The 19268-nt window shown below is 41.5% G+C and overlaps 1 protein-coding gene and 1 pseudogene across 1 annotated transcript; both read right to left on the bottom strand.

Annotated features, from left to right (window-relative positions):
- The window catches only part of LOC105930530, a 2369-nt pseudogene extending 571 nt beyond the window's left edge, over positions 1–1798 (bottom strand).
- A 16078-nt stretch (positions 1799–17876) lies between these two features.
- Positions 17877–18836, bottom strand: LOC105930513 (leukotriene B4 receptor 1-like). The gene has a single exon (XM_012868763.2). The coding sequence runs from the start codon at positions 18834–18836 to the stop codon at positions 17877–17879; it is 960 nt and encodes a 319-aa protein (XP_012724217.2).
- Between the last annotated feature and the right edge of the window lie 432 nt (positions 18837–19268).

Genomic DNA, 19268 nt, shown 5'->3' with positions numbered 1-19268 from the left:
GTAAATAATTCAGTGCACACAAATAAATAGATTTAAGAAATGCATTAGCATATAAAACATACTTTCTGCTTCATTGTTGTCAAATAGTGAACAAAGGTTTATAGGCATCCAGTTCAAATTATTATATAGACCATTTGAGATGTTTTAGTTTCACAATTTTAACCAACAGAGAAACAAACAAAGCCATTTCTATTTAAAGCACAGAAGTTGTACTGAAATCTGGGGTTCGGAGATTTCTGGAATCCTGCTCCAGTGGCTCCTTTTTCTGGCAAACAATGCAAAGTTTTTCAGAGGTAAAGGCATAGAGGAGTGGATTGATGCAGCTATTTAAAAATGATAGAGATCCAGTGATGTTCCACATGATTTTACAAACATTTAATAGAAAGTTGTTTCTGAGACAAATAGCTGCCAGGCCCAGCATATTAATTGTATACATATGGAACCCACAGAACAAAAAAGCAGACGATGATACTGGTTACCAGTCGTGTTGTTTGTCGATTGTTGAAAAAGGCTCCCTGACTAACCTTTTTGTGGAGCCTAATGTATGCAAACGCAACCAGAGATAGGCAGGCAAACCCCCACCAAGGTCTCTGACCAGGAAGCACCAATGCTTTTGTTCATGTCTCAGAAGATATTCTGGTTGACAACGTGTCAGTTCTGGATCTGTTTCAGCTGTCGAAACACCAAACTTGGGATAGACAGGTATGCCAGAAAACCGACCCCAGAGCATGAAGCCAGGACAGCATTCTTTTGTGTACCTGATTGCAGACCTTACGGTGGACCACCACAACATAGCGCTGGACACTCACTGCAGTCACAGTCAGCATGCTGCAATAAACACTGCAGTATGCAAGGGCTGCTAAAAGCTTACAGGTCCCCACGCTGAAGGTCCAACTGTGGAGTAAAGTGTAAATCCAAGGTGGAAGGGTCAGCAGGCAGAGGAGGTCAGAAATGGCCAGATTCAGCATCAAACTCCGGCTCAGGCTGGACATGTTCTGCCACTTAGGCTTGAGAAGAATCACACCAATGTTTCCAGGAACTCCCAGAATAAAGCAGAGGGACAACACCACTGCGGGGATGAGACCTCTCAGGTTCTGTGCGACTGATGCTGGTAAATGGGGTATAGAGCACAAGCAAAAGGAAGTGGGTTCTCAAAGAGGAACTTAAAATACACTGAATATGCCTATGCTCGCATGCATCTCTGTGTGCTGTGTCTATATGTGTGAAATAGATGATTTAAATTTAGATGTATCTTTTATTTTCATGGTAAATTAAAAATGACTGACTAAAGTATTTTGCCATTAAACCAAAGAAAATAAAATTCAAATTAGTTTAATATTTTCTACATTTACTTGGATATACAAATCTATAAAGGGTAACAAAGATAAAAATATATATATATATTTTTGCTTCAATAAATGCTTTGAACTACAAATTTCACATATGAAACTGACATTGTTTATTATGCAAATCGAGACAAAAGTTTGCAAATATAATGACTGTGATAATAATCATGAGCATGTCATGTTTGGTTTTTCCATGACTCTGACAGGGGCAACAAACACACAGACAGGTAAACGGAGTGATAGGTTTATTGAAATGATGAGTGAGAGCAGGTGAAACTGGGAGGGCTTCACTGAAAACAGAAGGTAAAGGAGGTTAGACACCAACCACAAGCAGGCAGGCTGTTCGGCTGCTTTGGTTGGTGGCTTACTGTAGGAAGGTGAAGCTGGGTCCAAGAGGTGAGCGAGCAGAAATACAGAGAGCCGTGGCTACAGTCTGAGTGGTGGCTCGACATTTCATGTAATTTGTCTTAACATTCCAAACACATTTCTTACATCATATATCTGAAGTGTAGATAACAGCTTCTCCTTACCTACATCCTCTCAGACAACTAATTATTTCCCTAACAATAGTGAGTTGTCAATAATGTTTAAATGTGCAGTAAATCTTAATACATAAGGAGCATGGAGGACCCAATACTGTACTTTGCATGAGATGGGTGACACCAAGGCTGAATTGTAACAGGAATGGTTGTCCATTTAATAATTTAAATGAGAACATATTAATATACTATTGGTATAACTAGTACGACTATTAAAGAACAGCAGATTAAACTTTAAGAAATGTAAAGGCCTATATTAAATACATTTTGCGACCACATCAACAGATTGAATAATTTCTTACTTTTTGGTGTACCAAATTACCCTTGTAATGATGTAATATTTTATGGGCTAAGCCCCTGATGATGATGAATGTCTAGTTCCACCTCTGGTTTGTACTAATTTAGTAATGGACAGTGTGGAAATCTATGTACAATAAAACCAATGTAAATAGTGTTCCTCTGTTTTATTTGTCTTTATCCTAATTCCAGAAGTAGAAATAGTCAGATAAATAACACTATTATTTTGTGGAATCCTAATCATGCTATCATAACTAAGCAAAAGTCTAAACAAAAAATAGGTTACGTTCACACTGCAGGTCTTAATGCATTAAACATGGATTATAATGCTGGCGCGCATGGAAATAAAACAACCCTGCCTGTGATTCTGAACGGTGACCACCAGACCAGCGACTCAGTGAACAAACAGTTCCCTGAGGAAAATGAGAATCCCTGGACCACTCTGGGTGCAAGACCAAAGGATCAACAAACTCCACACCTAGACAAAGAAAACTGGCCGAGACTACAGAGAGATGTCCCAAGACAAGTGAAACAACAACGGGCTGTTCTCAAAACAAATGATAGGAGTAAGCCTGCTGGAAATGTTGGAATTCCATTACTAAACAGATTCGCTCCGCTCCAAAATTTGACCCAGGAGGATCTTGACATCAATCGGAGGTACGTCAACGATTTTCGTTCTAAGACATCAGAGAAAAGACATGCCACAGGGCCGAGGACCCTGATATTATGCAATGGATCTGTAGGTGGGATTAAACATTTCTGTAACAAGAAAAAACACAGAGGTTTTGATTTACAAGGACAGGAACTGTGGCCTGGTGTCTGATATAACAGACATCCTTCCAAGGGTCTTGAAAGAACGCCCGACCTTGGAAAAACTCATAATATAAGCTGAAGCCCTAGGCAACGTCACCCGGATAAGAAAATCATAAGTATTGAAAGAGGATTACATTCGTCTGTTGAACTTAGTTGATGGCCTTAATGTCAAGGTTTTTCTCAGTGGCCCTTGTGTGCCCGTTAATTGCGGAGATGAGATTTTTTCCAGAATTCTGATGCTAAACAAATGGCTGGAAAAAATATGCAAACAAACAACAGTGACCTTCATAGACAACTTTAACATCTTTTGGGAGAGGAGACCTCTGTTCAGCGACAATGGTTTCCATTTAAATAGGTCAGGTGCAAAACGGCTGATTTCAAACATCTTTTATTCTGTGAACCATGTGCCATCAGCTTTGTTCCAAAACAAAGCTCAACCAGTTCCAAAACAAATGATAAGCCCAGTCCAGCACGAACAAGCAAAGATAAAGATGGCCAGAAAGATGACACAGAGAGAGGCTACGTCAGAGCTACAGGAAGATTCATCCCAGATCTCAGCAGGACAAAAAGAGGACAAAGAACCTCCATCGTCACGAACACCGGTCCAGACTGGGCCCGCCTCCCCTTCTTCTCCACAAAGCCCAGAAGGTCCTTTTCTGGAATTTTCTCACAACATGAACAAAGTATTTAAGATTGGCCTACAGATGACATCCTCTCCACTTAGCCATGCTGCTGTGACTAAACTAGCATTTTCCAAAGGCCTCAGAGCCTCAGATCCTCCTCCTCTACGTATCACAGAACACTCTGATACTGAGGAACTCCAAATTACTTCGCTGTGATACAGATTGGGCCCTGGACGCACGTTTATCAGACATGACAGTTTCCAGCATCAGCCTGGGCTTTTTGCTGGAGATTATGGAATATCTGTGATGATGCATTCCAGAAATAAGAAAAACAAAAGGATAAACAGGAACAAATACTTAAAAGTCGTAAACTGTCAGATGCAACCTGTCACAGAGACATCATCAACCACCAAGTCATATAAACTGGGTTTATTGAACATTAGATCTCTGTCAGGAAAATCCCTTTTAATTAATGACTTCATTATTGACAATAATCTTGATGTAATGTTTTTAACAGAAACATGGTTACATTAATCAAATGAAGAATTTATTCTGTTGGAGTCGACATCTCCAAACTACAATTTCCTTTGTGAGAGCAGACAGCAAAGGAAAGGTGGAGGAGTAGCAACATTGTTTAATGATTCACTAAAGTGTAAAAGGTTGTTTTTGGGAAAATTCAACTCTTTTGAACATTTGGCTCTCCAGGTAAAGAGCCCGGTACGAACTATGTTTCTCAATGTTTACAGGCCTCCTAAGTCCACATCAAACTTTTTAATGATTTCAGTGACCTCCTGTCTGTGATATGTGTTGATTATGACTGTTTAATTATTGTGGGAGACTTCGACTTTCACGTTGACAACCCTGAAGACAGAGGTGCAAAAGAACTGTGTGACACACTTAGAAACTTTGGTTTAACTCAACATGTTAAACAGCCAACACACAAACAGGGACATATTTTAGACTTGATCATCACTAAAGGTCTAAAGATTTCTAAGGTCAATGTAACTGATGTTGCCCTTTCTGATCATTTTTCTGTTACCTTTGAAAGCATCATTTCCTGTGACTCGTTTAGCCAAAGGGACATCGTAAGAAAACGCACCTTTAAGGATAATGCCACAGAAACTTTTATTCAAGCTTACTCTCCTACTTCAACCTTGGGCTGCAACTCAGTAGATGAGCTAGTAGATAACTTTCATTCTAAAGTCTCAGACATCATTGACTGCATTGCTCCAGTTAAAGTGAAAGTTCTTTCCGGGAAGAAAAAATCTCCTTGGAGAAATGCTCCAGCAGTTAGAAGTGAAAAAAGGGAGTGTCGAAAAGCTGAACGCAGGTGGAGAAAGACTAAACTCCATGTTCATTATGACATCTATAAAGAGAAACTTTACAGATATAACTTACAATTGAAAAATGCAAGAGAATCTTTCTTCTCTGAGCTCATAAACAAGAACATTAATAATGCTCGTGTCTTATTTGCCACAGTCGACAGGTTAACAAATCCTCCTGTGTCCGTGACTTCCGAACTCCACTACACCAGGGCCTGCAATGAATTTTCTAACTTCTTTACTGAGAAAATCCTAAAAATTAGAGGATCACTTTGTACTACCATATCAACACCAGAACCAATGCTGTATTCAGCTGGAACTATTTCTGACAAAATGTCCCATTTCAGCCAAATAAACCACAAAAGCTTAGAGCAGATCATTCAGCATCTAAGTTCCTCTTCCTGCTGCCTTGATGTTTTACCCACAGTTTTCCTTAAGAATGTTTTACCTGTCATAGCGTCTGATTTGACTCAGATAATAAACACGTCCATTCTGTCAGGTGTTTCCCCCCAGTCTCTAAAAAATGCAATTATCAAACCACTGCTGTAAAAAAACAATTTAGACAAACTCCTACTCCAGAACTACAGGCCCATCTCAAACCTCCCCTTTAACAGAAAGATTATTGAAAAAGCTGTGTTTCAACAATTAAACACCTTCTTAACAACGACCAGCCGCTTTGACGTTTTCCAGTCTGGCTTCCGTGCTCACCACAGTACAGAGACCGCCCTTATCAAGGTGTTTAATGACATCCATATATATATAGACTGTGGAAGAACCACCATGCTGGTACTTTTGGATCTCAGTGCAGCATTTGATACTGTCGATCACTCCGTTCTGTTAGAACACCTGGAGAACTGGGTCGGCCTCTCTGGTACAGCTCTCAACTGGTTTGAATCCTACTTAAAGAACAGGGACTTTTTTGCATCAGTAGATAACTTTACATCAAAGATGACAAAAATCACATGTGGGGTTCCCCAAGGGTCCATCCTAGGTCCCCTCCTCTTCAATATCTACATGCTCCCTCTAGCTCAGATCATAAGAAACAACAACATCAGCTACCATAACTATGCAGACGACACACAGCTCTACATCACCATGTCACCAGGTGACTATGAACCAGTTCAGGCACTGAGTAAATGCCTAGAAGAAATCAATGCCTGGATGTGTCAAAACATTCTTCAATTGAATAAAAACAAAACTGAAGTAATAATCTTTGGACAAATAGAGGAGAGATCAAAAGTTAGCTCACAGCTTCAGTCGCTTCAGCTAAAAACCACTGATCAGGCCTGAAATCTGGGTGTAATGATGGACTCAGACCTGAACCTCCAAAAGCATCTAAAGACAATTACAAAGTCAGCTTTCTATCACCTGAGGAACATTTCCAGGATTGAAGGACTAATGTCTCAGAAGGATCTGGAAAGACTAATCCATGCGTTTATATTTAGTAGAATTGATTACTGCAACGGTGTTTTCACAGGTCTGTCTAAAAAGTGGATCAGACAGCTGCAGCTGATCCAGAAAGCTGCTGCCCGCGTCTTCACTAAGACTAAGAAAGTAGAGCACATAACTCCAGTTCTAAAGTCATTACACTGGCTCCCTGTATCTCAGAGAATAGACTTTAAAATCACATTTGAAAAAATCCAATCTGTGTTGTTCAGACTGTCATAAAAAGATCAGATACAGGTCGCACATGGGCAAAAAAATCGGAATTGGGTCACTTCAGGCTGCAGTGTGAATGTAGCCATAGTTGTTTAGGTGGCATCTAGTGTTCTTATACTGTATATTATGTACAAGAAATTACACCTGCTATTTATACCTGAACTGCCTCGAAGGGTCAACAAAAAATTAAAGCAATAATAGCAACGAAATATTGGTAAAAGGGAAACCTTCACCTTTTCTTTTTCAGACGGTTGTGGCTAAGAATCAGAATTTTGAATAGCCTTCAGTCTTTGCTTTTCCATCTTTCCAGCAGTCTTCAGAACTCCTGCCTGTCACAGAGTATTTAGTTTTATAAAAAAGATTAGGTTTTTGTTGATCAAATGTATTATACTTCAGAATTAAATGCTATTTTCAGATGCTAACTTTGGTTACTTACATTTTTCAAGTTCAACAAATCAAAACTCTCTCTCCTGCTTCTTTACAGAACTGCACTCAGCAGCTTTCACCTATTTTAGTGCAGATAATATATAGTTTCTTAACTGGGACTAGTTTAGTAGCCTGATATTAATTGTGGTAACCGCAGTATCCCAGTATGAATCAAAACTTAAATCTTGCGCTCCACGCACACACACACACGCAATAGAAAACAGGCAATCAGGATGAGGGAAGGCAGAATTTAAGGCAGCAAAACCAATGAAAGTGGAGTTAAACAGCACATAACACAGTCCGGTGTGCTGCAGATTTAAAGGGACAGGAAAGAAAAAGCAGGCAGTGGAGCTGTGCACAGCAGCGTTGAAATGACATTGTGGAAACGCCGAGCGCTTCAAACAGAGGTGATCCGGGCAAACACCAGGAATACTCGGAATCAGTAATTTTTTAGGGGTGCTGAGCTAAGATTGCTGAGCTAAGATTTAGCTTGAGCACCCCTAAAAATGGCCTAAATACGCCACTGGCAGGAACCATAACTGAAAAATCTTAAATAGACCTCAATGCATCAGCAGCAGCATAATGTGGTGCGACATTGGCACAGGAGCTAGGGAGTTTTTCCTGTATACGGTGGGTTGCCAGTTCTCCGACCGTCTCTGACACTGGGTCCCTGGGCAAGTTGGGCTTTCCCTGAGAAAGACACGTCACCTGCTTCTGCTGACTTGGTGGTCAGAGGGCCCCAGTGGCGGGGATGTATGACAGCCTCACTTCTGACTTCTGTCAGTCTGCCCAGGGCAGCCCGTCCGTCCCTCCGTCCGTCTTCTTCCGCTTATCCGGGGTCGGGTCGCGGGGGTAGCAGCTTCAGTAGGGAGGCCCAGACGTCCCTCTCCCCGGCCACTTGGGCCAGCTCCTCCGGAGGAATCCCAAGGTGTTTCCAGGCCAGCCGGGAGACATACTCCCTCCAGTGTCCTGGGTCTTCCCCTGGGCCTCCTCCCGGTGGGACGTGCCCGGAACACCTCACCAGGGAGGCGTCCAGGAGGCATCCTGACCAGATGCCCAAGCCACCTCAACTGGCTCCTCTCGACGTGGAGGAGCAGCGGCTCTACTCTGAGTCCTCCCCGGATGACTGAGCTCCTCACCCTATCTCTAAGGGAGAGCCCAGACACACTACGGAGAAAACTCATTTCAGCCGCTTGTATCCGGGATCTCGTTCTTTCGGTCACGACCCAAAGCTTGTGACCATAGATGAGGGTAGGAACATAGATCGACCAGTAAATCAAGAGCTTCGCCTTTTGGCTCAGTTCTCTCTTCACCACAACGGATCGGTACAGCGCCCGCTTCACAGCAGACGCTGCACCAATCCGCCTGTCGATCTCCCGCTCCATCTTCCCCTCATTTGTGAACAAGACCCCAAGATACTTGAACTCCTCCACTAGGGGCAGCACATCCTCCCCAACCCGGAGAAGGCACTCTACCCTTTTCCGGTTCAAGACCATGGTCTCGGATTTGGAGGCACTGATTTATATCCCGGCCGCTTCGCACTCGGCTGCGAACCGCTCCAGCGAGAGCTATAGATCACGGCCTGATGAAGCCAATAGGACCACGTCATCCGCGAATAGCAGAGACGCATTCCTAAGGCCACCAAAATGGATCTCCTCAACACCTTGGCTGCGCCTAGAAATTCTGTCCATAAAAGTTATGAACAGAATCGGTGACAAAGGGCAACCTTGGCGGAGTCCAACTCTCACTGGAAACGAGTCCAATTACTGCCGGCAATGCGGACCAGACTCTGACACCGGTCGTACAGAGACCTGACAGCCCTTATTAAAGGGTCCGGTACTCCATACTCCCGGAGTACCCCCCACAGGATCCCTCGGGGGACACGGTCAAATGCCTTCTCCAGATCCACAAAACACATGTAGACTGGTTGGGCAAACTCCCATGCCCCCTCCAGAATCCTGCTGAGGGTATAGAGCTGGTCCAGTGTTAAACGACCAGGAAGAAAACCACACTACTCTTCCTGAATCCGAGATTCAACTATCCGACGGACCCTCCTTTCCAGAACCCCTGAAAAGACCTTACCAGGGAGGCTTAAGAGTGTGATTCCTCAATGGTTGGAACACACCGGGGAAAACCCCAACGTGCAGGCACCGAGATGAGGGGCAACATGTATGCCCACCCCAGCTCGGCGCCTCTCACCGAGGGCAACTCCAGAGTGGAAAAATGTCCAGCCCCTCTCAAGGAGACTGGTTCCAGAGCCAGAGCGGTGCGTTGAGGTGAGTCCCACTATCTCTAGTCGGAACCTCTCAACCTCGTGCACGAGCTCAGGCTCCTTCCCCACCAGAGAGGTGACATTCCACGTCCCCAGAGCCAGCTTCTGCAGCTGAGGATCGGAACGCCAAGGTCCCCGCCCTCTACTGCTATCCGTTGCACAATGCACCCCGACCCTTTTGGCCCCTCCGACAGGTGGTGAGCACATCGGAAGGGGGACCCATGTCGCCTCTTCGGGCTGAGCCCGGCCGGGCTCCATGGGCAAAAGCCCGGCCACCAGACGCTCGCCAACGTGCCCCACCTCCAGGCCTGGCTCCAGAGTGGGACCCCGGTGACCCGCGTCCGGGCGAGGGAACACGACGTCCAATAATTCTATTCATCATAAGGGGTCTTTGGGCTGCGCTTTGTCTGGTCCCTCACCTAGGACCTGTCTGCTTTGGATGACCCTACTAGGGGCTTAAAGCCCCTGACAGCATAGCTCCTAGGATCATTGGGACACTCAAACCCCTCCACCACGGTAGGGTGGCAGTCCAGGGAGAGGGCCCAGGGCAGCTTTGGCTACAAATGTAGCTTACAACTGTCAGCATGTGAATGACTAAATGATTAAATGTAATGTTGGAGTCCTCTGGACTTGATAAGGCATTATACAAGTACAGGTCATTTACCATTAAAGTACAAGAAATCACAAAGTAAACCATGTATCAGTTATCTTCTGCTTACAGTTGTTTTGGCCTGGCACATACAAACTCAGTAAAGTAACCTACCGACATTGAAGTTTGTACTTGTGATGTGACAAAAAGGCAAAATGTAGGAAAAAGCAAATTGCAAAAAGCACTATTTTTATGTAATATAAGCCTTTTTTTAAACCTTAAGATGAGTCTGTGTTTATTTATCTTTTTTATTCAGGGTCATGTCAGTGTGTTTAACTTGTTTTTATTAATGTCATAATGTATCTTGGTCTGCACAAAGATGTAGAAAGTAAGAAAAACTCATTGCTTCCTGAGAAGGATCCATAGAAAACCCTTTGAGGAATAAACAGCCACATTGTTATTTTTTTTCAATCACTGACAAAAGTATTGACAATTCAGATTGACTTTTTATTAACATTGTTGTACAGTCAGAATGCATTACATAAATATGTTTGAGTTTAACCCAGCTTTTCACAGAGCTTGAAGTGTAACTCACCTTGCTAGAAAAAGCAGAACCCTGCCCCAGTCAAAATGTGAAAAATGCCACCCAAGTGGGCAGTGCCAAGAGACCCAGCGGGGCACCGCTAAGTGTGTGAAACGTGGAATAGTCAAAGCTGTTACAAATGCTAAACACAATCGATTGATGCTCATTATTCATACTCCTGAGTCTCAATCACTACATGGGTGTATGACTGAGATGCTTTTACGGAACGCTGACCTCGGGCTATGATGACGAAAACATTTACCAGTGACAAAAGCAAGTACTGTTAGCTACCTTTCAACCTTAAAGGGGAAGTCCGGTCAACAAGGAAAAATCAGGGTATCATTAGCTATAACTAAAACTAATACGTTTGTGGTTATTTAATTAACTTATCTTTAATCAATAAGAAAATAAAAACATAAATTGTCGTCTGAATCGCTGTGTATGGGGGCTGACATTACTGCCCTTATTTGGGCAGTAAGGGGCGTTTGACATCACATCCTGGGGCGTGGAAAAGCGGAAGCGGCGACAGCATTTCTCTCCGCTTTCCATGCAAAGTCAATAGGAGCCGTTCTACACAGCTGCGATCATCAATAATTTTTTCGGATTTCCAGAGGACTTCACCGCTGACATTCCCAAGAGCTATTGTTACAGCAACAATGCCCACGTGCATGGCCATCGGATGTTCCAACACAACTGGTAAAAGTAGAAAAAACATTGCTTAATTCAACTTCCCGATTCATGAGCCACCGGGCTCGTTGCTGGATTGCCAACTTGAAGAGAACGGATTTGCCATCTAACTTCTGGCCAGAGAGAAAACACATCATATGCAGTGACCATTTTGAAGAAGAATGTTTTGAACATGACATGAGAGCGAGGATTTTCGGTAAGTTATTTTTTATTTTAGAATTTTTTTATTTAGAATTTGCGGGGATGGTCACCGAGCAGAGGGGCGGAGGGATACCACATGTGATGTGGTATCCCCAGCATGTGCTGGAACGCTTTTATATTTTAATATTTCTACAATAATGACCACCTGCCCTTTTTACTAGAGGGCAAATATATAACTTAAGTCACTTCAGCGATCTCTCCTCCACTGTGTGTGTGTGTGCGCGCTCCGCTGCAGCGCCGACAAAGCCGTGCTGCGGCGGAGCGCGCGCACGCACACACACACACACACACACACACACACGCGTGTATACATATATACTGTAGGACCCGACTGAGTTTGCACTGGAAATAGGTACGCTGGATTCCGTCAAAAGTCCGGTTTCTGTCAAGAAACTCTTCTAAAAAAATCCATATCGCTATCAGATGATGATAGCTCCATGGAACTCCCATCACTGTCACTTAGTACTTCATCACGCTCTGCTTCTTACAGAGCACCAGTCGTCACCATGTTGGAAAATAGTGCGCCGTGACAAACAGAGCGTTGAAACTTGCTCAACGGCGGGTCCGCCGAGTGACGTCAAAAAATGGGAGGTGACAGTACTATTCTTGACCAAGATGGAATCCTCCACATAAACATGATTAAATGAAAATTATTCATAATTAAAAAAACGTGTAATTTTTTGCACAGTATGTAGTAGTTTTATATTTAAAGTACTTTCAGCAGTTTGAATTCTGATTTTGACCGGACTTCTCCTTTAAGAGGGCAGCACTACGACAGTTATAAGAAAAATATTGCAAAACTAAACAAGTTCCTATGAAAATGTAAAAACAAAAACTGTACAATAACATTAAAATAGCACTGTATGGTTCAGTTTATACAGTTTATCTGCAAATTTTTTTTTTATTTTGGGGTGAGTTACACTTTAAGAAGTAAATGCAAATCTTTGAAAATCAATCTAGTTGAGATAAGTGGGTGATGTTTTCAAGCCTTTATTTAAAATAAAAAAATATATAGAAATATGGCGTTGATTAAAAGTGTGGTTAATACCTGGCTTTATCACTGTACATGTCATTATTGTGTTACAGCCCACCCATGATTATGCATGCTATAGTATTAAGCTTTTAGCATGCATTTCAAGAAAGGTTGACATTTGGGTTTGTTTTTACTGAGATAGACAGGTTTTAAGTTATATTTGGGCTGGAAACTATCAGTCAGCTCTAGCAAGATATTTTTGCCTTTTCTGAAAAGTGCTTTAAATCAGTTGTACCTGCTGAGTCAGATGCTGATAAAAAAGGAGGCAGGGAAAGCAGAATAAAGCATTAGCCTCACTACATGCCGTTTTCCAAGCCTTGCTGCTAAACCAGGTCCTGAAAAAAGACATAGTGTGTAGGAGCTATTTCTCTATTTTTCTTACTTTTTAGAATTTCGATTATTTAGTTTATTTTCATTTATTTGCTTAAAAGTTGTATTCATATTTTTGATTAAATTTAGTTGTTTAGAATATATGTATTTGTTAATCATTAGTTTAATTAGTTAATTCATTTTGTTTGGGACTTGAATGTGTGTGTGTCACACACACACACACACACACACATATATATATATATATATATATATATATATATATATATATATACTTTAAGTAGCTCGGGATGAACATAGGTGGTCATACAGTATGTTTTTTTTATTTACCAGTCCCTCAGGAACCAGCAGTCACTCAGCCTATAGTCAATCAATGAATGAACAAGTGAGGCAATCAGTCTTGGAATAAACCAACACAGAACTGCATTTTGACGTTTTTTGGAATTTTTGTACTGCATAAACCAGAAATACACGGTTCATCAAGTGGCTATTTGAGTTACATTCACTCTTAGTTTGTTCACCTTGAGTTTGTTGTTACCACTCCTCTATAGGGATGTGCACCAGAATGGATAGATAACTTGGTTTGAGAACTGACAAAGGTTATTTAACTAGATCCAGTTAAACGGCTGACCTCAATGTCACGAGTACCCCTTTGAAACAGCTAAAATTATTTTTTAGCTGTACCCTTCTTTCCCTTTTGGAAAGGTCTTACCCTAAACCATTAAATCACATTTACTGCCCAAAAAAAAGAAAAAAAAACGTAACTTAACATTCAGTACTAAATGTGTCTCTGCGAAAACCGCAGTGAGCCAACACCCACACAGTTCCGCTCAAGTTTAGTCCTCACAAAACCTCGAAAAGGGGCAAAAAAATAATAATTTGCAGGTCTGCTTTAGGTCAATAGGCCTACCTGTGAATATCTGTCCAAACTTATGGTGGTTTATGATAAATTCTCAAAGTTTTATTGTTTGTCTTTGTTTGACTGCATGCAGTTTCTGATTCGGTCACAGTGGGCAAATTCAGCTCAGCTCTTGTCTCAGCTTGGCCTGGTGAGGATAGGAGACCGCTCCGCGCCGTCTCGCGTCAGCTTTCCTGCAACAGCTGACAAAAATAAACAGAGCTGTTTCGGCATTCTTTACTTCAACTGCTGGTTGTGCAGAAGTGAGACTGCAAACTTAGCTTCAATCTAGTCGGCAGATTTCTGAACTCAGTCGGGTCCTCCGCTCTGCAGAGGACAATGAGAATCTCCCCCTTTTGTTGCTCCATTGAAGGGAAGGGAGATGAGTTTCACAGAAGGCACCTTTTACTCAGCTTGTGAGTGTCATAGTTATGGTTCTGTTTAGTTTCTGTCACTATTCAGCCACCAGCAGTTAACCAAACAGTTCATTCCACTTCCAGTCACCCCCCTGCTTTTGATCAGCTCCACCTGTTGCAGTTAATTAGTTTTCAATCCCGGTCACCTGTTCATTCCTCTACTTATACTCATCTCAGTCCATTCCACAGTGCCAGATCATTACCAACATCTGGTGAGTTAAATCCAGAGTGTTTATGTCTGCCTGCTGGCCTGTGTTCAGATCAGTATCTGTTTTTTTTACTGAATCTTTCCTAGCCCATATGATGGCCCAACTGATGGCCTGCTGGTACCTGACCTGTTTCTACGCCTTGACTTCGCTCCCGGATTGTGTTCTGGACATTACTTGGATTTTTGATTAACTAGCTCGACCCTGGACTGTTTTCTGACTACGGACTTGGATTATTGTTTTCTCCATCCTGCCTGCTTCAGTAATTCTGGTTTCTACCCATTGCCTCACCCTCCAAAAACTGTCTTAAACGTCATCTACCTGGTTGAATTCTGGGTCCTCCATTTCTGTTTCATGACAGTGAGCCTTTTAAGATGCTTGTGAGTCTAAGTCCCATGTTAGCGCGCAAGGGTGGCTGGCCCCCTCTGCGTGGATGTGTGAAATTCCTTTGCTCACAACCCATCCTCAGGTTACATGTTGTTCCCAATTGAATCTGATTTTTTTTTCTTTTGATGGCCCAATGACACAACTATTGTCCTAATATCAGTAGATTGAGTTGATTTTCACTGGACAATACCTAACAGACTGAGACTTATTTGAGAAAGATCACTTCCTGAATTTCACAACAGTATTATGCATATATTCTTATGCTATTTTTCCAATTCTTCTAACATTTTTATTATTGACAGCATTTTCTGTAAATATTATAGAAATTCCGTTGCTCTTTGTACATTTCTCCACTTTCTATTTGAGATCAATTTATCCTCAATAAAATTATGCTACTACAGCACAACCTGTTGGGCTGCTGAAACTAATTAATTTCCCTCTTTGGGGATGATGAAGTTATCATATCTATATTTTGATAAATGTATCATTGTTAAACACGTTTATGTGTTCATTTCCTCCACCTGTTTAAGCGGTGGATAAGCCAAACAGCTCTCTGTTTGGCTTATCAGACTCCTGATACTCTTAGGCTCGCTAAAAGTCCTCCCCACTTCTCCTAATATTGTTTCACTTTAAGAGTTCTCTTAAGGCCCAGGGTGCTTTTTGAATGACTTTAATCTTACTGAGGTAAAATTCTTATGGTACGTTCACTCAGAACCGCACCAGGTTCGGCAAGTACCACTACCTGTAGCTGTGACTGGATGACAGTCACTTCCTGCGCTACTTCCATCTGTCTGGGATCGAGCATAAGGAGGTGGGAGTAGGTGGTGTAATGAACAACCAAATATTTTTAATTATCCATTTTGTCCTGGACTACAGATATGCTCAGAGAAATGAAAATGGCATATTTACGAAATTGGTCAGTTGAAGGTCCATGACCTTGTTTAGCTGTTATGCTGCAAATACTGTGACAATATTGTTAAATAAATTTAATAGAAAACAGCAAAAACTGGACAGCTTGATAAATATGATCCAAAAGGAATATAAAGATAAGCAGCTGGCCTGTGTTGGATGAAAAGAAGAAATGTAGGACAGAAGCAAATTTCAATAAACACTATTTTTATGTAATATAAGCCTTTTTTAAAACTTTAAAGTGACTCTGTGTTTATATATTTTTTATTTAAGGTCATGTCAATGTGTTTTACTTGTTTTTATTAATGTCATAATGTATCTTGGTGTGCACAAAGATGTAGAAAATAAGAAAAACTCATTGTTTCCTAAGAAGGATCCATAAAAAAACCTTTGAGTAATAAACAGCCACATTTTAATTTTATTCAATCACTGACAAAGGTATTGACAATTCAGATTGATTTTTTTTATTTTAAGAAAAAGCGCACTGTTGTGCAATTATACACTGTTTAAAGTTATTTAATGTTTCATCAATAACTCTGTTAAGTATTGTCTGATGATGATCAGCTTTTAAGCTGATATTAGGACAATGGTTGAAAGTGATAAGTTCGAGCACTAGCAATCTTTTAACAGCAAACTCTGCACACACATAGAATAAAGGAGTGACAACTTCTTCAAGTTCAAGAATCTAATAACAGAAATAGAATGAACATCCAGAAAATATTACTATATAATGCTGTTTATCTGAATTAACACTATATTCCGATTAACAAATCATCTCTACTAGGCTAGTGAAACTTAACTAAACTACTAAGCAAAATGAAGATAAAAAGAAGCTAAGCTAAGGAACTATTTGCATGCAAAGGTACACAAAAGACAAATTAAAGTGGTTGATAATAATCCGAACAATTCAGTGAAACCCATTCACTGCAAATCTGATTCAAAGAGCATGGAATGGAGTTAATTTAGCTTAACTAATTCAGAACAACATTTGGTATAAGTTTTAACACATCCACAAAGCAAATCCCAAATTACATAAAACATTACTTTGAGGAAATAATATTATAAAGAATGGTTTGCTCAGTGAAATCATTTAAACTTTATGAAAGCCATATTCTTTAAAACAAGCTCCCTTTTGAAAGTTCGGAACCGGATGTCACCAGGAGCTAAATAGCATTTTGGCTAGCGGATTTTCGGCGCTGACTTTAAAAGGCTTTTATTTTAGTCATAATGAGTGGCTGGATAACATAAACATTAATATCCCATCAATGTATGAAACCCCTGTAGAGATAACCTTTGTAATAACTACAAAACACATTTGAACCGTATCAGCAATGCAATGGAACAGGATGCTAGCATGGGCTAATGGGCTAATTCCATTAGCCCCTTTTTTTAAAGACATATGGATGCATCACAAACATTTCCAATGACTATGTAATCTTTCCCTTTGGGTCTCTCTGTCCAACCTGACGGTGCCTCGTGGGATTTCGTTCCACTTTGGCTATCCAAGGAAGGAGCACTGAAAAGTAGGGAAAATCATTGGTCTGGTCAGCAGCGGGCTAGCGTGCAGCTCTGCAGCTGTAAGCTAACCGACAGTGTGGTCGGGCAGCTTGGAGGCTTGTAGCCATGAGCGTGGAGTATCGGTCGAGGCCTGAATGTCCTGCAGACAGCCTGACCCGGTTGCAGTAACGATTTCAGCAGGTTTTCTTCAACATACAAAGTGGGTCCTTCTGCCGGCTTTTCAGCTCTGCATTGCTTGGAACCAGCTCCGCCTGGAGTCCGCTGAGAAAGCAAAACAAAGCTGGCATAGATGGATTTGTTCACTTCAGCATCTGTTTTTAAGCAGAAGTAAGAGACTTATCTTTGAATCGGCTGGCAGTTTCTGCCGACGCCTGGGAGGAACTGAGTTTCAGAGAGGCTCATATCTCACTCAGCCTGTGGCCTCTTCCAGGCCACATGTGTGGCTCCTGCAAGGAGTGATCGTCTGAGAGCCCGGTCAGAAGTGAGCTGATCTTTTGTCTGTGGGGGTGGTTTACAGCAGGCACCCTGCTGAGAGAGAGGCTGTCTTTGCAGCAGGGTGGTGAAATTCCTTCTGGTACCTTCCCATGGTACATGGTCAGAATTCAATCTGACTACAATTATTTCATCATGGCTTTAATATGGCACAACAGCACAACAACACCAACAACTGAAATACTCTTAATAAAAATATGTTGGAAATACAAACAACAGGTATCCAGGTTTATAGGTATCCAGTTCAAATTATTATACAGACCATTTGAGATGTTTTAGTTTCACAATTAGAATTTTAACCAACAGAGAAACAAACAAAGCCATTTCGATTTAAAGCACAGAGGTTGTACTGAAATCTGGGGTTCGGAGATTTCTGGAATCCTGCTCCAGTGGCTCCTTTTTCTGGCAAACAATGCAAACTTTTTCAGAGGTAAAGGCATAGAGGAGTGGATTGATGCAGCTATTTAAAAATGATAGAGATCCAGTAATGTTCCACATGATTTTACAAACATTTAACAGTAAGTCATTTCTGAGACAAATAGCTGCAATGCCCAGCACATTAATTGTATAATATGGAACCCAAAGAACAAAAAAGCAGACGATGATACTGGTTACCAGTCGAGTTGTTTGTCGATTGTTAAAAAACGCTCCCTGACTGACCTTTTTGTGGAGCCTAATGTATGCAAACGCAACCAGAGATAGGCAGGGAAATCCCACCAAGGTCTCTGACAGAAGCACCACTGCTTTTTCTGTATCAGAAGAATATTCTGGTTGACAACGTGTCAGTTTCTGATCTGTTTTCAGCTGTCGAAACACCAAACTTGGGATAGACAGGATGACAGAAACCACCCAGAGCAGAACCAGCAGCATTCTTTTGTGTACCTGATTGCAGACCTTACGGTGGACCACCACAACATAGCGCTGGACACTCACTGCAGTCACAGTCAGCATGCTGCAATAAACACTGCAGTACACAAGGGTTGCTAAAAGCTTACAGGTCTCCACGCTGAAGGTCCAACTGTGGAGTAAAGTGTAAATCCAAGGTGGAAGGGTCAGCAGGCAGAGGAGGTCAGAAATGGCCAGATTCAGCATCAAACTCCGGCTCAGGCTGGACATGTTCTGCCACTTAGGCTTGAGAAGAATCACAGCAATGTTTCCAGGAACTCCCAGAATAAAGCAGAAGGACAACACCACTGCGGGGATGAGATCTCTCAGGTTCCATGATGGAGGAGAAACTTGTCCTGGAGAAGAGAAGTTAGGAGGAACCGCAGTGAAATTAAGTTGATCCATCCTGCACCTGGCTAGGAAAGTTGTGTTCTGTGCGACTGATGCTGGTAAATGGGGTATAGACCACAAAGGAAGTGGGTTCTCAAAGAGGAACTTAAACTACATTATCATGCTTATGCTCGCCTGCATCTCTGTGTGCTGTGTCTACACGTGTGAAATAGTTGATCTAAATTTAGATGTCCCTTTTATTTTCATGGTACATTAAAAATGACTGACTAAAGTATTTTTCCATTAAACCAAAGAAAAGAAAATTTTAATTAGTTTAATATTTTCTACATTTACTTGTATATACAAATTTAAAAAGAGTAACAAAGATAAAAAAAAATATTTTGCTTCATTAAATCTTTTGAACTACTTTAAAGAAAACCAAATTTCACATATGAAACTGACATTTTTGAATATGCAAATCAAAAAAACAACAACTTGATCCTAGTT

Source organism: Fundulus heteroclitus, chromosome 15 (genome assembly GCF_011125445.2).
Source record: "Fundulus heteroclitus isolate FHET01 chromosome 15, MU-UCD_Fhet_4.1, whole genome shotgun sequence".
NCBI lineage: Eukaryota > Metazoa > Chordata > Actinopteri > Cyprinodontiformes > Fundulidae > Fundulus > Fundulus heteroclitus.
This window is presented reverse-complemented; position numbering and strand designations above follow the sequence as displayed.